Source organism: Pavona decussata, unplaced genomic scaffold, assembly GCF_977016875.1.
Source record: "Pavona decussata unplaced genomic scaffold, jaPavDecu1.1 SCAFFOLD_109, whole genome shotgun sequence".
Classification (NCBI taxonomy): domain Eukaryota; kingdom Metazoa; phylum Cnidaria; class Anthozoa; order Scleractinia; family Agariciidae; genus Pavona; species Pavona decussata.
The window spans coordinates 951,585-972,500 of NW_028145523.1; the positions used below are offsets into that span (position 1 = coordinate 951,585).

Consider the following 20,916-nt stretch of genomic DNA (forward strand, 5'->3'; position numbering starts at 1 on the left):
CTGTCGATCAAGCGAAGTGTTGTAGTATAAAATGCAGCACACGGTATCCCTTGCCCTGACGTTCTCTCTTTCACCAGCCATCAAGTTTCGTCCTGCGTTTGTTTTTCCCTACCCAAACCCTCCCCTTTCCTCTTCAGAACATTCATCAACAGGACGAGACTGTCGGTGCCCAATCTCAACATAGCGTGAGAGAGAGAACGTTGAGAATAAAGTACTTTTTTACGCATCGCTAACCTATTTCATGTTACGCTGTACCATTTGCGACTACAATGTGTTGTTTGAACATTTAGAACTAGTCCATTCCCTTTTGGAATGCACTACATTCTAAACGTGAGCTATTCGAACTTTCACTCGATTGTTTAGTAATTTTGTTTCACTTCGAAGTGAGTTGCTAGTCTGTCTGTGTTTTGGCTAGACTGTTTCTCAATACCTCAGCTGCGAACCTAACACAGCAAACAGGAACACATAAAGCCATATTTTTGACGAAATTCGTCCCTGTACTAGTAACATTGTGTACGCTAGGTTTGAAGTTTTTTAGAACTCTTCTGTGCGTTTTTATGAGCGTTTTTAGGGTTTTCGTACGCTGAGGATTATGGGTAAATGTGGTCAGTCGCCATCTTTTTCGATACGGTGGATTATGGCCTTTATTATTCACCATAAGTGTGTAAAGCTTGAGGGGCCGTGTGTAAATTGACAAGAGAAAGGAAAAGAAAGGAAATATTCAAATTTTAACACATATCGACTGACAATATTTGAAAATTATACCAAATACAGACAAAGCATATTCCATTCTTTTAAAGGTATCCGCTTTTACCACGCGTTTTAGAAACGATTTGACATTGCATGTGCTAGATTTATATTCTTGTGCTCTCGGAAGAGACTATTACACAAGGTGGACTCAACGTGGATGGAGTTTCTCCTAACAAAAATCTGTAATAAACACCTTAAATGTGTCCTTAAAAGTATAATTCTCTTGCACTCTTTTTTGCATAGACGACCTAAAAATATTGGCTTCTGGATAGTTCGGCTACATTACAGTGTCTAAATGAGTTGGAGTCATCGTGAAGTTATTGAGAGAAAGCGAATTTAATTCTCAAGTTACATTTTCGTTGGACCTGCTTAAGGTTCAGTGTGCTTCGGTGTGAAGTAAAGTGTTTCGGAGACGTCATCGGACGATAGATTTATCTGACAAAAACACTCGCTCAAGGGTCAGGTTTTGCCTTTTTCCATCACTTCCTCGCCATCCAAGAAAGGGACCGTAAACAGTCTAGAACGGCCGATTGTGATACCCTTAGGGGATTCTTGTTATGTATTGAGTTAAAACAGGAGCCCATCTGCTGGTTAAAACTCTTTGATGCTATCTATTACATAGAATAGCTACTCGGGTGCATAATGAACGAGTTACTACCATTTGGCAACGAACATTGGGAGAAATAGTCTTCCAATGAACTAAGACTTTGTGTCCAATGGAACGTTTCCAGGCTATTCCCGCTTTTTATTCTTAGGTTATCCTTAGAACCTTTTTTTAAATCTACTTTAATTACTATGAGAATACCATTCTCTATTAGCTTCTGAATGACATTTTTTGCTGTATCTTTTTAAATAGTTAGCTTAGATAGATAATAATATAATTTATACATTCTTTTTATTTTATGTTTTACAGGGCCCCTGTTGATACCAGTCCTGCGACTGAAGGGATTACCCTGTTTGAATATCAATTATTATTATTATTATTATTATTATTATTATTATTATTATTTTTATTATTATTATCATTATTATTATTATTATTATTATTGTCGTCATCATCATCGTCATCATCATCATCATCATCATTAAATCTGCCCCATAACAAAATTGCGACTAAACTCATATTCGCGTCTGCACGCATCGCGTGCCTATGTTTTGAACATGCAGATAATGTGACTAAAGGATAAGAAACGTTTTTAATTAAGGCCTTGGCTTCTTCTTCTCTTCCGTTTGTTCATTTAAGCCAAGGAGAGTTAGGAATCTGAGGAAAGAAAATGAGCAATTATGAATTCTCCTGGAAAGGTCTGCAGTTGGCTACATGGTACAACAATTCAGCAATCTGAGTGGAATTCCCCATCTCTCGTCTGACGATAGTAGAACTTTCTGTCTGTAATAACTGTTATCGTCCAATTGGTCAATTAAGTCAAGAGTTATTGGCTGTGAAGACTCAAAAGAATGATCGGTCAATTTTGGTGGTTTACATCTTTCTTTTGCTAGTCTAGTTCTCTTTTGTCTATCGGTCTAATTGTTGTCGCAGTATTCCACATAAAATAGAGGTGTCGGGTCAAAAAACAGAGACCACTGGCTTCCTGATTGAACAAAGTAAATGAGACACTTAAAAACATTTGGACTGACCTATCAGTGCACCTGTTGAAACGATAAAATTCTTCACTGACTCCTTGCGTTTGAACGTTATCTGGAAATCTGCGTTAGTCGATTGTTTTTATCGTTACTCTTATGCTCGTTGGTCTATTTGTCTGTTTTACTGATATCTTTGTGAGGCGCAAGTTACTAGACTGCTGATATCGCTTCTATACTAAGTTTGTAAACCAACTTTCACGAGTGAGTTTTTCCCAACTTACCTCCTAATATGTTCATCTAACCAGTCTTTGTGCTTCAGTTCATTAAGCCAAGATAGGGGCAAAGCACTGGCACCAAGTTTACAGCCAAGCAAGGCTCCCGCTACCGCGCCATTAGTATCAGCATCCCCTCCCTAGAAACAAATATCAGAAAGCAGTTGACGCTCAGTACCAGTCAATTCGCCCATAGTAAAGCTTACTTGTGAACATTTTAAAACTGACGCTTTGGTTGAGAAAAGAAAGATATTTCTTCCACCTAAACAGCATTCCCCCTCCCCTCTATACTATTTGTTAAAATGCGATCGATCAGACAGTGGTGAGTTCGCCCAGAAAACAAGTTTATTTAATTGTCAGGTGGTAATTGGATAACTCATAAAAATTCACAGGTAATGATCATAACATACACTTTTTCCATGAAGGAGAAAAGAGCTAGGAGATAATAAAAACAAAATTGGACGGGTGACTAGAGTGTAAACTCAGTGAGAAGTGCAACCTGCCAAACAAGACCTCCTGTTTTCACTTAGACGTACATTAAAACTCTTTTTTTTTTTTCGTTCTTTCTTGTTGTTTCCCAGCTATAACACTAAATGAAAATATAAAATTAAGCCCTAGTCACCTCAAATGTGATGGCCTCTAATGAAGTTCGGAAGTCGTCCTGCCTCAGAGCCCAAAATCCTGCCCCCATACATTTGTATGTATACCCTATTTTGCCATCTTCGTCCAGCTCTAGATCAGCCAGGGTCTCTGCATACATGTACTTCTTTAGTTCGTCTTTCTGTTCAAGAGAAATGAGCATACTTAGGCCCCATTCATACTTACGCGCTTACAAAAGTGTCCGGCGAAAACGAAAGAAAATATTTCATCCAGACTAGCGTCTTCGTATCTTTTTCACCAATCCACACTAAAACGCTTGAAATCGGCTGAGATCTGGGATTGCGCATGTGTTAAAGTTGATAGATGCTCCAATTTGGGCTGGAACCGATGACATGTGACGCTTTTTACGTCACCGTTTTCAAAAGTTTCCGTTTGCACCTGTCCACACTAGATAAGAAGCGTTTCCAAAACGATGCGTTTTTAAAAGTCTGACTTTCAAAACCGTTTTCATTGGCGTTTTAGTGTTGACGTTAGACGAAAACGCATCAAAAAGTATGCGTTTTCGAACGGAAACGCATTAAGGTGGATGGGGCCTCAGTAACTCAGGCTTTTTAATCAGAGGAAAGACGCTGATGCATGGACTTATCTTGTCCTCGGTTTTTCCTCTAACAAGACTGAACGCACTTACTTGGATCTTTTGGCCCTGCCACTGCTGTGTAACGTGAAAGAACTACCGAAAAATTACCGTCCTTTTATTCTTTGTATTTACTAGTTTGTAACGGCAATTGTGGCGGTAATTGATTCACCCATTGGCGAGCGACAGTAATCCACCTTCGATTCATCATCCACGGGTATATTACGAACTCACAATATGACCAGCTCCCGGTTGGCTTGATAGCTCAGTTGGTAGAGCACTGCACCGGCAACAGAGGCCATAGGTTCGAATCCCGTTCAAGCCTGAACATTTTTTAGCCTTTTCGCAACGACTGTTTAAGTTGCGTAAATAACTGCGAGGGTCTTCTTCTATTTGAAACCTTATATTATTACATGTAATAATTATCATTACCTCTGGTGCCGTTTCAAGTGTGTCACGGGCATAATTATAAGCATCCCTTATCACCGCCTCAATATCATAATTCCCTGATTCCTTTAAATGCTTTCCCTGTAACATCAATGCGACTGCTGTTGTCACGGCAACACATGATGCAATGCACCTTGGGTCTGCATGTGTGACCTGGCAGGCTTCCTTAGTGTTGGCTATCACAGCATCAATGTCTCCAAAGTCATGTATCCCGAGAATTGAAGTGCGCATCACACCCCCGTTTGCTGCCATGAAGCGGCCACTTGATTCCCAGATGTCTTTGGCTGCCTACAATAACAAGCATAACTCATTTCAAAATGCATTTTCCTCTCACTGTTCTACCTATATTTCTTATGGTACCAGTTAGAGGAATTTGTTTAAAAATCAAGTCGACATTAGGGAGCTTTAGTAACGACGACGACGACGCCTGCGAAAACGTCACTATTTAAATGAATTCGATTATTCTAACTCGCCTTAGATGTCAAATGTTGGTGAAATTTCCTGGAGTTGAACTTTTGGAGGCCGCATCCAAAGCCCCATTCACACCAACAAAACATGTTCAATTAAACCAGTTTAACAAAATGAAAATTGGTAACAGAAAGCTGAACCATTGCCTTTGACATGGGATTCAAATAAACTTTAATTTATGCTTTCATTTGTGCTCAATCTGTAGTCGACAAAAATCCGAAAGCAGCTTTTTTGAAGGAAAAAATTTTAAACTGTGTTTAATTAAACAGCTTTTAAACGTGTTTAACCCTTGGTGTGAATGGGGCACAAATTTAGAAAGAGCAAGAAAAAATCGTCGTCGTGTGTTTACGTCCCGTAAAACGTCCCATCAGGAAACGCAGACGTATTTCCGGCGACATACGTCTGCGTTGGCAGGCCAAGTCGTGCAGTGACGGCAAAGAAATGTACCAAAAACTGTAATGCACGTGCAGAGTAAGGGGGTGAGTTGTTTTTTGGTAATTAAATTGCACTTTAGCTCATTAATAGGCGTTATCACGGTTTTTGACGCCATTTTGACGAGTAGGCAAACACGTCTTGAAATAACAGTGTTGGTATGAAAATCGGATGTCAACTGAATAATTTTCATGAAACATCGCTTCTGAAAAATTCATGAATTGGAAACTTTTGGGGGTAGGAAAAGGATTTTAAGAAAAAAATTGGAGGGATGTAGCTGTGCCAGAAAGCGTCCAGTTGTGTTTTGAACTTTCCATACATTTCCCTGTATTTTTTTCCCGCGAACTATTTTTAGTAGCAGTTCACGGATGGTTCGCTATACAGACAAATGTAAGGAAATGTCAAAACTCAACTAGATGCTTTCTAGCACAGCTACATTCCTCAGTTATTTTCTGTTAAATCCTTTGCATAGTGCCTAAAATTTCCAATTCATGAATTTTTGAGAAGCGATGTTTTATGAAAATTACTTGACATCGGATTTCCATACAAACACTGTTATTTCAAGACGTGTTTGCCTACTCGTCAAAATGGCGTCGAAAACCGTGATAAGGCCTATTTGGTGTTATTTTCTGGCTCAGGTTAATACTAGAGGTACTGCACGAGCCTTCAGTTCCTTCAGGAAATATTGCCCTCACTGACGTTTTATGAATCAGTTGGACATTTTAGACATGGTTGGACAATGTCTGATAACTGCCATTTCCAACATGGAATAATGAATTTAAAGACAACCCTACTGACATACCTGATGTGGATCAGAATGGAACAGGCGGTGACGCAGAACGTCACGCGTGGTGCGACCAATTCCTTGTCTACCAGAATCACCCAGTTCTTTAAAACCTTTCTCTGACCAGGTTTTAAGCCTTTTACCAAAATCCGAAGGACTCACCTGTTAATTGAGTGAAAAACAACCAGTCAAAAGAAAAATGATCTAAAAACTAAGGAATTTTACTAACCAAGTGTTTGTTACATGTAATTAAACCCCCAGTTAATTTTACATCCATTATAAGCGATTTGCTCAGTAAACAGGGTAGATACTTGACCTGACTCAAACCAGCAAACGGCAAACGACAGAAATGACCACGTGACCATGTTTATCCTTCATTTGCCACTCGCTGTTTTCAGTTTCTCAGTAAAATTGAGTAGTTTTGCGTAAGCATGAAAGACCAGAATTATTTTTAACCTGTTTTTACCTATGTACTCATTCTTTTCAAGAAGACATAAACGCGAATCTCACGTTTGCCGTTTGCCGTAAACGCGATTCTAAATCTCTCTTCGTACTACCTGTAACATACAGGGGGAGTGAAGGGGGGGGGGGGGGAGGGCATCACAAATTTTACTCCTTGCATGCACCTGACTATGATGATGGAATTAGAACTGCAATGGACTGGCATCTCATCCATGAGGGAGTAGTAATACTTCTAGTCACTTCGTACTGGGTATCCTGTGATGGACTAGTATCCCATCCAGGGGGGAGTAGTAATGCTCCTAGTCACTTCATGCTGGGGGCCTTGTGGTGGACTAACATCCCACCCATGGGGTAGTAGTAATAATTTTATTCTCCTGGTCACTCCATGCTGGGTATCCTGTGATGGACTAGCATCCCATCCAGTGGGAGTAGTAATACTCCTAGTCACTTCATGATGGGTGCCCTGCAATGGTCTGGGGGGAGTAGTAATACTCCCAGTCACTTCATGCTGGGTATCCTGTGATGGACTAGCATCCCATCATGGGGACCACAGAAACTGGGATGAGTTCTGTCTCTTACTATAATGGGCCACTATTAAGGCTCATACTAAGGCTTTATCCTTTTCTACTGAAGGCAAATGTTAAAAGTAAACTAAAGTAAATTTAAACTCAAAACAAACTAACTGAGCACTCTAACCTTTCCATTGTTATGTAGTAGAGAGAGTAAAATCAGGATCATTTGATCTGAGTCATCTGTCCAGTCCCCAAAATCATACCTCCGGCGGTGGGAGTCCCTGTACTTCATGGAGTATTCTAAATTTGGCATCTTTGGTTCTGCCATCGCTGCTTTAGATTTGTTTTTCTTATGGTAACCACCATAAATCTAAAGATTTTAAATTTGAGAAAGTACTATCTATTACTTGTCCAAAGGAATTCACAATTCCTAACGCTATCTAGACTGTGGGGGGAGCGGGTAGTGGGAGGATTAAGCATCACTCAAGCTAATTAGGGCTAATCACAGTTTTAAGATGAAATAACGGTTGAGAGCAGGGGCCAGATTTATGAAGCCCTCCTAATTAAGTAAAGATAATAAGTATTGTTTCTCAACAATAGGTCATTGTTAATCCATATGCAGGGTTCGAAATAATTTCCGGAGAGTCTCCGGACACGATGACCGGCCCAATTCATTTTAGCTCGGTCACGTACCGTTTCTGGCCGGTCAAATTATATAAAATAAACAACTCTTAAAACAGGGGCCCATGAACCAAAACTGGCGTTATATATTTCCAAAAACGTTAGAGCACTTTAAAGCACTCATTGTCAACAACAAAAGTAAATTACAGCAGCAAAATGAAAATAAGCTTACAGTGTATGTGTATTAATACGTACTGTACGTTAAATATCGTTATCGTATACATTAAATTTGTAAATAAGTAAATGCACAGTAAATGCCTCCAAATATAATGATTTCTGGTGTACGTATCACGGTGTGAGATCTTGATCCTAAAACTCCGCCAGTAATCCATGTTTTACTCCTCATTACAAGAGATTCATCGAGAAAAGCTTAGTAACCAGGCATTTAACTTGGGTGTGCCGGAACCGGAAGACACATCAAGTGTTCAAGAAATATGGTAAAATTTGAAAGTCTGGAAATGTTATTTATTGACAACTGCCAAGAAATTTCTCAGGAAAGTTATAAAATATCTCCCTTTAAGCAACACAAACATCTCAAGCTTTTGTGTGTGGCACACAACCGAGAAGCTCTTTCCGTACATTGTGTTTTTGAGCTGTTGAAGTACACTAACAGTAAAGTACTTTTTAGATATTCGAGGGCATTACTTCACACAAGAAGACTTTGATTACATCACTCGGGAACATTACAATACACAGGATAGAATCAAAGAAGTTGGCGATTATCAACATATGATCACATGCCTGCTGCGCGGGTTCCCGTGACGTGACGTACTGTACGCACATCCGGCTTTTATTTAACTTGCAAATCTTTAGATATATATATTTTTCTGTAACACGTTCCATGATAATCACAACCAGTTTTTCCTTGAATGTTCTTCATTTTGTGTTATCTCTATAGGCCAATAATATCTGGCAAACATTAAAATGTTTGTACGTTGATTCAGGTTCACGGATGTTTATCATTGTATAACCTTTTATGTTTATATTACGCACGCCAAAGATAAACACACAGATAAACTTGCGAAGATTGGAATAAATATTGGTTTTATAAAGTATAGTTCCTTTGCTTTTGTACTTTGATTATATTTATTCTGGGCTGAGGAATTACTTTATACGCAGGGAGAAATGCAAAACTTGAAAATAAACTAATAAAAGTGAATTAGAAAATAAATTATTTTTAACTTTGTGACCGGAAGTGCGTGAACCCCGATGTCTGTTTTCAATGCCCAGATTGTAAACAACGGTTCTTGTTGCATTTCACCCAGGATTTCAGATTAAAGTTCCGCAAATGACAATACACAGCGACTTGCTACAACTGAATTAACTGAACAGCATGGAAATTTTAATTTATTTCATTTTCAAAACGATCAAATGTGACCGGTCAACATGACCGGCAAGACGAAAGGTTGACCGGTCAACTCCCAAATCAGTCCGGACGTTGTCCGTTGACCGGCCGTTATTTCGAGCCCTGATATGTAACAGACTTTTGTCAAGAAGCAATACTTAGGATACTTCTTAACTTTAGGGAGTGCTTCGTCAATCTGGTCCTAGGTCTCCTTCGCTGTAGTCTAGTCTTAAATAAATAGACTATAACTGTTAATAATTATTTACAAGCCTGTCAATTGTTCATTTTACAATTTTTCCTGGTTGTACAAATTTGAGAAAAATTACTAAAATAATGATACAGATTTGTATATTTTTAGCTCATTTTGGTGGTAAATAATTGAAAAATATACACTCAGAATTGAAAGTTTTAAGAAAGACTTACATGCATGGCTTTTGTCTTAGTCATAAACTCAGTCAACAGGCCAATGGCATCTCCAATGCAGTTTCCATAAATGGTACCTCTTATGCGATCCAGCAAAACCTCTTTATTCAGCAAAGACTGGGTGCTGAAATACTGGGATACTGCTCCAGAATACTTCAATGAGAAATTGACATTGAAATGATTACTATTTTAAAATTTTAATATTAAAATAGTATTTGGCTGACTGTACATGTGCTTCTATGTAAATTACTTATACCAAATAAGAAATTCATTCAGCTTTGAAATTGGCAAGGTTACTTAAGGTCACCAGCAGATCCACTACCTAGGGGTCAATTGACATGAGGGGAGGGGAGGGGGAGGCACTAGTGCCAAAATCTAGGCACCTGCATTGCATGCTAGTGCTCATCTGTAATATAATCAGACCAGCCTGTAAGTGTGTCAAAATGATTTGGGTGTATTTAGTCGGCCATCACTTCACCAATCTCGAAGAATATTAAAATAACCGAACTATCCAAGGGACTGGTACCCATAAACAATTTGGACCTGTACAAGTGAAACAGATTGGATTGGTCTGACTTTATAAGAAGTAAATCAAAAAATGTCTGCTGATTACATCTTATAAATCAGCAAGGTAACAGGGACATGCCAACATCTTGATCTACAGTTCCACTATTCAATATATTACATATATTAAACTCAGTTGATGGTTAAACATTGCTTCAGAAAATGTAAGCTGAATTAAGCATTTTGCATTGCTTAAAAGTTATTGTCACAGTTGTTATTGTTTTTCAAAAGACTGTCAAAATTATACCAGCTACAACTGGAAATTGCGCACGGGAAAAATTGCGCCCTGATTTAAGCTCAAATTATAGACAAGTCTGACCAACGCTTGTAAGCTAATAATGGGTTTACCTCGATGTAAGAACCTGACAGGATTTCCTTTGTGTTGTATGTTATTGTTTTCCTTCGCTGTACTGTTTCAACGTTTTTATATCATTTCTTTCACGCCAGCAGAGAGGTTTACAGGTTTTTAATTAACGAGGTTAAACCCTAATAATATAAAACAAGGTAGGAAAATAATCAAACTGGCCTTATAAAAGCTCACTCACTGGGCATTTAGCTGCAGCGGTCTGTGTCCCGGCATGTAAACTTGTACTTTCTGTTTCACGTTTTTTGTAAGGTACATCCATGACCAACCAGTGTTCTGAGCATTCAGCGACAGAATTTATAGCACGAAAGCTTGACTGAAGAATGAACTTCTGTAGAGCTTACAAACAATTAAATAAGTTCTTAATATTGCATGTTCTTCTGGCAATAGCTGACACTTGCTGAAACAGTTTTAGCAGCGTCAGCTGTTCTAAAATTGCATCTGTAAACAGCTGACATTTGCTAAATATCATAGGGGATGCCCCTTTGGACTACCCAAGTGGACTACGGCACTACAATAAAATGGGCTATCCTTAAAACTAATATTCCAAATAAGTACTATTTAAAGAAGCTGCTATTATACTTACATTTCACAGCTACATTGCACGTAACCTTGTTTATTTTAAGTTTGTTCAGCACGTCCGCAGCCGCCATTTTGGATAAGTGTTCTTAATGAACAACCGCTGTACACAAAAAGCGTAGACTCATGCGGGGTGGAGCTAAGTCAAAACTTTATTTGAATTATTTTATATTAAAAATCGCAGTATACCATGAGTACCGTGCACGTACGAGACGAAAATAAACAAGGTACGTGCAATGCAAGTATAATAGCAACTTCTTTAAATAGTACTCATTTTGGATAATAAACAATACTTTTTAGGGATAGCACATTTTAGGGTAGTCCATTTGGGTAGTCTATGGACTGGAGGCCAGTGTTTTAACCATCACCATCCTGAACTGAATAGCTTCTCATTACCTACTTAGAGGTTTCAGACGAGAGCGGAGAGTCCACCTCTATGAAGTTGTGGACGACAACCAGCAGAAATCCGGCTTGAGAGAAAAAAAATGTCCGCTGCAGCCTTGACCCTGCGGTCAGGCAATGTTATAACGCGCTCCGGTATCAATCTTGAATCGTTTTTCAGAGTGTCACAAATTTGAATCAATACTCCGGTTAGCTGACACTTCGAACTGACTTTGAAAACTGGGAACTCATCCTTTCTCAAGTAAGGAAATTCTATGGGAGGTATTAGAAAGGGTGCGTTTCTTTGTAAAAGGGTTTTCTTTGCTGCACTTAGCTTGACACGTTACAATACACGTTTACCCCCGTGCTTTGTTCCACAGAATCGACAAGGTTAACGAAGTTGATTTACAGACGGTAGTTTGTGCAGCGAATTTTTTTTCTCAACACTTGTTCTGCTCGAGTAAGTGAACGTTGGATGGGTTGAGTTATGGTTCATGGCCTTAATATGTGCTTTAAACATCTCTGGAGTATGACAAACATAGATCTAGAGTCTTTGCAAGGTAAAGTTCGGGTTCACCCAGAAGCCTTTCCTTAACTTTATTCTCCGCAACACCGAAGATAATCTTCTCTTTGAATATCATCAGGCGTGATAGCATCAAAAACGCACTCAGTATCAGCGATTTGGCGAAGTGCAGTTGCGTAGCGATCAAATGATTCACCAGGATCTTGCTGTCGTGAATTGAAACGATAGCGCTCGCACGGAATATTCTTTCTCGGATTAAAGTAATTGCCACATCCTCCGGATGACATTCTTAGCATCTTTTTCTCGGTAGCCAATAGATGCCACGTTCTCATTGGCTTCAGGTCCAATGACAGTTAGAAGCGCAGCTACTTGAACGTCACCTTCTTAAATTCTTTGTTACATATACATTTTACATTTTTATTTTGCCATACTGCACACATTACAAAATACAATACAAAATACAGGTTTTCAAGTCGAAAGTACAAAAAAAAAAAAAAAAAAAAGAAAAGAAAAGAAAATGGCGTGGAAGCCTAAACAAAACCACGAGGCTTACATGAAATAAGTTTTCCTCACAAAATACAAAATTGAATGACCAGGCACTTTAATCATGGATGAGCAAGAGGCAGAAGATCAGAGAAGAAATTGTATGTTAAAAAATTAACACCGTTCTCAATAAAGAAATCATTTAACTTTTTTTGGAAGGACGCGATAGATGTAGAGCTAGTGATATCAGAACTAAGAGCGTTAAAACATTTTGGGCTTTGAAAGAAAACAGAAAATTGTCTGATATTTGTTTTGCCGGCAATATGGTAAGCCAATAGAAAATGTATGCCTGTGTTATAGCTATGGGTACGATTATGCAAGGAAAATAGAATATCAAATTTTGAAGGAAGATTGAAGCTGGAAAATGAATACATAAATTATCCATTTTTGAAATGACACTCTAATGTTCTCACATCTACTTCCACACGCTTCCTTTTTTTTCAGCGACGTTGCAATAATTGATTTCGATATTTAGATCGTGACAGGCCAAACACGACGACTCCCGCTGGTCGCTAAATGTACCTTAGACTGCTCAGGATAGTGCTTTCCCGAGTACGCGTCTACGAGATTTTTCTCGCCTTTTGATCAGTAAAAACAGTAGCGAGATCGTTCTGCCGAATGCTGTACGCTAGCTCTATGGCATTTGTTTATGTCTATTAGCTCAGATTAACTGCAAGATTTCAGGTTATGCTAAGTAAATGTTATCTGTAAAGACATAGGATCCGTTAATTTCAGTCTTTTCTCGTGATTTCATGTTTAAGTTAGCTGCAGTGAGCTGAGATCGCAGAACGTTTGTTTATCACGGATATGAAAGTCTAATACATCCACGTCTTTTACAAAGCTGTTCATCATTTGTCGCTCGGATTCTGAAGCTGTGGCTTCCTGCATTTGCTTTCAGCTCCCTTGCTCTCTGGCTTCAATAGGTATTGCGTTCTTAGAGCTGACGAGCTCTTTGACTTTTCGAGAGAGTGCGGTGCCGGTAGCGTGAGAACAAAAGCCGCATATGCATCGATCGAGCCACTTCTGTAACCATGTAACGTTATAAAGCTTTAACAATGTTAGCGATAGACATCTTGGAGATCCGGTCAAGGTATGATTAAACATTCACGCACTCATAAATTACAGACAACGAATATATAAGCATTTACACGTGCAATACTATTATTGATAAACGAATAGACAGACAGAATCTCATTAGTATGAGATGCCAGACAAACACCTGAACAACAAAATCGTTAAGGTCCAAATTATAAACTTTATTTAAGTCATTGCTTTCGTTAATATTTCCGACTGATGCGGATCCTTAACTTTTAGCGTAATTTTGAAAGCATAACTTATGTTACTAGCCCTTACAACGCAACCAAACGAAAAATGGTTTGTACCTGCAAATAAAGCCTTATTTGAGCTTTAAAAATGATCATGGTGTTTTCGTAAACCGTTTTTAATTTCCCCAGCCTTAACTGCACTTTCGCTTAATATGATCTTTTGCCACTTCTTCGTCATCTACGTACCTTACTGATTAAGCTTACAAAGCTATTACTTTATTTTCAAGAACATTATAAATGTAATAACTGACTTAACATGAAAAATTGAAGACAATGTGATGTAGTGTCTTTAGCTTACGTTATCATTTCAATGTGTGGGATCAAGATGACTGAACCAGCTAAGTAATGAAGCCCTTGAGAAGCTGGCTGTTCCACACTTATCCGTTACATCACCTCCAGGGCCCAGTTGCTCGAAGCATGGCTAGCGCTAACCCGGGTTAAATACCATGACAACCTATAGGTTTTAATACCTCTTAATCAATGCTTAGCACTAACCATGCTTCGAGCAACTCAGCCCTGAATGTTATCTAGCACCTGGCACATATTTAGAATTCTTCCTGCTATATCTTTGTCCCAGGTTATCCATTCACTGGTACTGGTGTCGTAATATCGGTCAAGCACATTCAAAGACAATGGAATCTCGCTCTCTTTCAGCTCAGTTCTGGCAAAAAAGCGGCCGAAGTTGATGACTTCATCCTGCGTCAAAGTCCCATGTTCGTTGTCGTTGGGCATCCATACTCCAAGGTAGGTTACTGAGGAGACCATGGCGTCTGGTGAATTTGTTTGCGTGCTTGATGGCTTTTTCAACGTTGTCGAGGCCCACTGTACTTCCGTCTCCACTCGACTCCTTTATTCCCCCAACTCTCTTGTTTGACCCAGACGCGTAGATGTGCAACTCGGCTTTGCATTTGCCTGCATTTCTAGACATATCTCTGCGACCTGCGAGCCGCTGCATAAAAAAGTGACAATATAATACAACATAACACTTCTAGTCAGGGCCAGTTGTTCAAAGGCTTCAAAGCACAATAAGTTAACCTATGATTGGCGTGAACTTCAATTCTACTTTATTTACTAATGAATAAAGATATTTTCGAAATATTTTCCTCTTTCACTCTTGATTTGGACTTTTCTTCTTTACCTTTAATGAAATATTTTCAACGAGCAAGACGAAAACCTTCGTTAACTTTTAATCGTCGAGTTAGCATTAAGCGCGTTTCAAACAACTTGTCCTGGGAGCCCATTACCCAGGGCCGGCAACTGTCATGTATTTGTGTTACGGCGTTTTCACAGACTTAGTTATTATTAAATTGAATTTCCTGCGAATTCAGACTTCCAAAGGGGCCCCGCTAACCAGAAGGGAGTAGGATATTTTAAAAGTGGAAAGAACAAATGGCTGCTAGTTTTTTTTCTTTCAAATATCATATTACTTACGTAGATACGAGCACAATCATTGGAACTTTCATTTTTGAGGAAAAAAAGTAATCTAAAAGACCTGTCTATAAATAAACTGGTCTTTGAATACGCCCGGTCGCGGGGAGGGGAGGGGGAAAGTTTCACTCTCCAGGTTATGGGCTCCTGACTGCAAGCACAGGAACCCGGCATTATGGGCTCCTCACCAAATGGGCAAACCAGCGCGGGTTTGTCTTCATGCAGAACTATAGTCTATAACCAGAGGAAACCTGGGCCCTGTACAACCTCACAATTTTACTAAGGGCGGGAAAAGCCCTGGGAACGAGCTTGGATATGGGATGGTCAACGGATACCCTCTTTCCTATAATATTACTGAAAGTTTTCAGATTTGTAGTTGTTCAGGTTTGTGCAGTTAACAGGGAGGTGGGAAGGCGTTTTCAGCGTGACGCTAGTGAACCGTGGGAATTTTTTCTTGTAAAGATTTTGTGGCAGTTTTTGTAGTCTTGGGAAGAACTTTTTGGCAGTCACTTTTTAGGCCGTTTGATAAAAAGCGTATCTTAGTTTCTTCCTAAAGGTTGGTCTCCCCCGTTATAAAGAAGTGTAAATAAAGCCTTTTATTTTCATTTTTGTAACACAATAAAAGACAATATGCCCCCCGTTTGTGGTTTTGCTGAGCAAAGATAGGTTCACTAAATAAACTTGGGTTGCCTAAAACAGTTGCAATTGATAAATACGATTTAACAGATCGACATTTTTTAAACACTGAAAAGTGTTTGTAACGAAGTTTACCCAATTTAACCCTTTAAACAACAGCCAACGAAAACCCGAAAACAAATGAAACCTTCACAAAACGCATTAAGGGATCGAAAAAACTGCAGTAAACAAATTACCTATGTTGCCAAAAGATCACTTGAATTGAGAATTTTTCAAATAGAAACGAACCATTTGTCCCTGCAGTGCCTCCCATTCAGTGCATACGAAGGCGCCTGTCCCCGTTTCATACCTCTGCTATATCTCCCCTAGTGTGTCCCAACGTTTATATCCTAAAAGTAACGTCTCACCCAAAAGAACCATCTCGAATAATGGAATAAATAGGTAAGAGGAAGGCAAGAGATGCACATAGTATAAGTTGGAATTGAAAGGTTCAGTGGTTGCGTGGCCCTCAGTGAAACACCTGCAGAAACAAAATTTGGCATTTGTTATTGGAGTACATTCCCAAGGGGAGGGGGGAGGAGTACTCAAGAAAGTTTTATACAGTGAACCTCCACTCCGAGGTCCAAACCCTTGCCCAACATTGTTCCCAGGGCTGACCCTTGTCTTTTATATACCACTGTTGACAGAAAAAGTAGCCCTTTCATGTACCTTCCATAGAAAATGGTACCCCTTTCACTTAACCACCGAAAAAAAAAAAAATACCACCATTAATTTCGCTTGTCCTGTTCGAAATATTTTGAAAGGCCCTTTTCAAATGAGAGTTTTCCCTATCCTTTAATATGCTTAAGCTCCCGAAATCTCCTGAAACCTTTATCCCTTACCTCCAGCCTGGAAAAGGAACTCCTTTCGGGTGGAGCCTCCCGTATAGTCCGTTATAGATAGTACTATCTCCACGCCCCGGGAGCAACAGAACTAGAACCGGGGCTCAGGTCTTGTGGGACCGATTCACGCGATTCAAGCGATTCAAGCGCCACTTGACATGGCTTTAATGGAAATATCTCGTTCACGTTTCAAGTAATCCAAATACTCTACACTCATCCCGTGAATCTGTGTTGTGGGGTGTTTTGTAAATTTTTGGGTGATTTTTGGGTATATTTGGGAGGAGATAGTTTTTCTAGAAGGATTGGTAAAATTAAGAGAAATAACAAATATTAAAGATTTAATGAAGATTTAAAATTAGGATTTGAAGTTAATAATTAATAGGCGGACACCAAGTTAGTCCACTGGAAACCTGGGGTGTTCTTGCGTGGGTATCAACTGTCTGTTAGTGTTCCAAAAATAATTTTCTTTCTTCTATCCCTTCTTAAAACCTCTTCAAATTTCATTCAAATTTAGGTAGAATCCCCCCTTAAGTTCTATTCTTAACTCTACCACTGTGTTTCTATTTGATGTTTTTATTAACAAGGGAATTAAAAAAGAAGGACGTGAGAACCGTGGTAAAATGCCATTGTATGTATACCTGTCTTCCCCCCCCCCCCCCCATTCACGCCCCTGCCCTGTCCAGAGGTGTAGCAACAAGGAATGTTTGCCTGGGCGCAGACGTCCCATTACATTAAAATATTTGGGAATTCTGTCTATTGAATGAAACAATCGTGGCAATCGGTGAATGCAGCGTTAGGAAATCGTGAAAAAACAGTAATTCTTGTGCTTTAGTATACTACCGCCGGCGCCTTATTTCTATATCCTAAATATAAGAAGAACAATTATTCATTAATGTAATATTGCGAAACAATACGCTGTTGACAGAAAACCTTTAATCATATGACCTGTGCCTTCCTTCAAACTCCCGTTGTTCGTAGTGAGACAGATTGAAGCGCACATTAAGCCTATCCCAGAGAAGATGAAGGCTTCAGTTCTTCCCCTGGTACTTCTCCTTACAGTTACAACAGTTCTCTCCAAGCAAATCAAGTTTGATAGTTGTAAGCAACAAGAGCTCGGAGAGATCACCTCCATTGATGTGACGCCCTGTGATCAAGAACCTTGCGTTCTCAAACGTGGAGGTAACGAAACGGTGACCATCAACTTTACCCCGCAGGAAGTTGTCACAGCTGCTAAGATTTACGCTTATGCTATCTTTGGATTAGTGCCTGTACCATTACCTCTCCCAGACCCTGATGCTTGTGAAGGACATGGATTGACCTGTCCCCTGAAGAGCGGCGAGCAAGTCGAGTTTGTCTACACTGTGTTCATCTCCCCGGACTTCCCGGCTGGAAAGTTGAAGCTCAAAGCGGACATTAAGGACCAGAACAGTAACTCGATTATCTGTGGAATTGTTGAGTTGGAAATCAAATGAACATTAGTTAATGGAATAATTGTGTTAAACATGCAAATGCACTTGGATTGTGACTAAGTATCCATTTACAATGTTCATAAAGTTCAGAAATGTTTATAGTCTTTATACTTCGTTACTGGTTGCGTGAATCGTAAAATGCCGGAATAACACATCCCACTTCTAGGGCCAGCTTCCTGAAAAGAAAACAAACTTATATTCCTATTTAATATAAGTCCTCAATTCATGATTTGCAACAAGCCACCTCTCACCCACCCATTTCTGGAGACCTGGGAATACACAAGCCCCCAGCGTTAAGCCCAACCATAACCCTTTAATAATTTACAATATCCCAAAGGGCTAATAACCAGCATTTTTTTATATTAGACTATCATAGTATGGCGTTCCAGAGAAAATCGTTATTCCCTCTATTTGTCTATTTATGATTAGAGGAGCAACTTTTTTACGGTATTACACCTTACAGTAATGATGGATAAAAAAAATAATGATTTTACTGTATATTAAATACACCGTTACATTGTAATAAACACGTCACCAACAACCCAGTAGGATATCCTTGGGGCATGGATAGGATATCATATCTCTACAGAAATGGTTAAGGTGTAAATATAACCCTGGGAAATGGATAAGATAGTCCAGAGGGGAATGGCTGGATGAGAACGCTCCAGGTGTAGATGGAGAGTTAATCCTTGGGAGGATGGCTAGCAGCTAAGGAAAACCATGGGAAATGAGAAACTTTGTCCTGGGGGAATGGGTTTGGGCTAAGCTTTGGGCGTAGGTGCAGTGTCATACCTCTGGAAGAATGGCTAATGATTAAAAAATAGCAATGTCGAGCGGGGATTATGGTTCAGGGGAAATTGTTTAGATAACTGTAGACAGGTCTGGGTGAAATTAGTCAGTATCGGAGATGGTTGGAACGAGTTGATCCTATCCAGTCACGATTATCTTACAGATTACCCCGGGTGGTATAATCGTGGCTTAACCCTCGGGAAACAGTTAGCTTAGTTTTAGGAAAGTGGGTAAAATAGCCCCAAGGGTAATGGGTTGAATGACAGTATTGGAGTCTTTGTTGGTCAACGCTCTGGGATAACAATGGGTAAGGGAGCATTCTAAGAGAATAGGTGGCATAAGGGAGCCCTAGGAAAAAAGTGGGGGGACAGGGGGGTCAGAACCTCCCGCCTTCCGTATCATTGCCTCCTGCCTCCCGCCCTTTTTCGCGTTTCTCCCATCCCCGAGTAAATTAGAAGGCTTCAAAACCCGTATTAGTCATAAAGCTGTACCAGGACGTACCATTCGTAGGCCTTTCATTATTCATCTTTTTACTATATATATTTTGATTAACGTTAACATTATTGATAGATTTTGTACTCTGAGTTAATGAAGTTTTGACTAACATTAAGACTTTTGTTCTTGAGCCATCGTAGCTTGATCAGAAATAAAATACAAACAGCAGTGATGAACATAATAAACTTGCGCATTTTATGTAACTTGACGTTTCATATGCTAGGTCAAGCTAAAATGCGCAACTTTATTATGTTTATCACCGCTTTTGTATTTAATTTTTTGACTAACATGTTCGTCTTGTTTGATGGTTTAACCATTCTTTCAGTGACAACAGTCTTAGTCCATCGTGCAGTGTTGCATTTCTTAACTATTCATTTGGATCATGTAATTCAAATAGGGACGAGTAGGACATGGCGAGCTGGCAGCCAAAAGCCCCAGTTAGAGTTCGGTATGTCTGCCTAATTCTCGGCGCCTTATTGGGGATCCATCACGTTTACTTGATACACTAATTCACTGAGTTATCTTGATATCTTTCTCAATATCCTTAGTCCCTAAAACTGCGTGAAAAAAATGCTTTTAGTTTGGGAAAAGCTAAAATGAAATTTTAGGACCTACTTTCAATCCAAGGTTTAAATCTCTGGGTTACTGGTGGTGAATTCTAAGCTCGTTGCTACTGCTCTGAGGAAAGAATTACTGCATTAAATGCAAAAAGTGTCCGAAATTAAGCCGGACAAACTGTTCATCAAAAAGAAGTCTTCATCAATGGGCCGAGGAGGCTGCACTGATCTCCTTCTACTCCTAATCCTACTCCTCTTTTCTATGAAGTCGTTCCTGATTGTTTCCCATGCTGTTTAGCTGCCTATTGTAATAGGAATCGATTTTGCCTTGTCCAAAACGAAAAACGGGGTCGTGAAACGAACCACTCCGCACTCTCCACGTGCTCATTGAAAGAGCATTTTCTTCGCAAACTCCCCATACACCATACAGCAAAATCTTAATTACTACGGTCCGATTGACGGTCATTGGGAGCTAACTCCCAAGAAGGTCGTCCATGGCCATGCCCCAGATTTCTCACTACCGTACTGAAAAATATTAAGAACTACTAAAATGGTCTTTGACGATTTTGAATTTTTTTTTTATCTCTGATACTAAATTTACAAGACGCGTACTTGCTCGCCTTGCTCACTTCTTTTGAGACTTCTAACAACTTGCGCGGCACTCACACATGTGTACACATGTCACGCTTGACATTTCATGAGCTATGACGTAACACAATGAAAGGGTTTACAATTCCAGCGGGAGTAACCCTGTTTATCGCCTGAGCACGAATTTTCGTGTGCCCTCGGATATAAAATATTGTGTAAAGCCTCAGAGGAGGTTAAATGGAAGACAAATAACATTGTAAAACATTGTTGAGATCTTTTTTTGATAGTATTCTAACGCATTAATAAGTAAAGAAATTCGCCGTTTTGTATTGCTCTCCCGCTTCCCGTCCTCTTAGAACTCCCGCCTCCCGCCCTTTCCTCTCCCGTCTCCCGTACCCGTCCC

At 39.5% G+C, this 20,916-nt stretch overlaps 2 protein-coding genes across 2 annotated transcripts; one reads left to right on the forward strand and one right to left on the reverse strand.

Annotated features, from left to right (window-relative positions):
* Nucleotides 1-720: 720 nt before the first annotated feature.
* Nucleotides 721-10,972, reverse strand: LOC146470937 (uncharacterized). Its single transcript, XM_085121465.1, has 9 exons — nucleotides 10,906-10,972; nucleotides 10,501-10,658; nucleotides 9,392-9,544; nucleotides 7,127-7,312; nucleotides 5,987-6,130; nucleotides 4,270-4,572; nucleotides 3,226-3,384; nucleotides 2,613-2,743; nucleotides 721-2,011 (listed from the first exon to the last, which is right to left on the reverse strand). The coding sequence occupies exons 1-9, from the start codon at nucleotides 10,970-10,972 to the stop codon at nucleotides 1,951-1,953; spliced, it is 1,362 nt and encodes a 453-aa protein (XP_084977591.1). The 3' UTR covers nucleotides 721-1,950.
* Nucleotides 10,973-17,594: 6,622 nt separating this feature from the next.
* Nucleotides 17,595-18,383, forward strand: LOC146470938 (NPC intracellular cholesterol transporter 2-like). The gene has a single exon (XM_085121485.1). It carries the CDS (start codon nucleotides 17,635-17,637, stop codon nucleotides 18,085-18,087), a length of 453 nt encoding a protein of 150 aa, XP_084977611.1. The 5' UTR covers nucleotides 17,595-17,634; the 3' UTR covers nucleotides 18,088-18,383.
* Nucleotides 18,384-20,916: the final 2,533 nt, after the last annotated feature.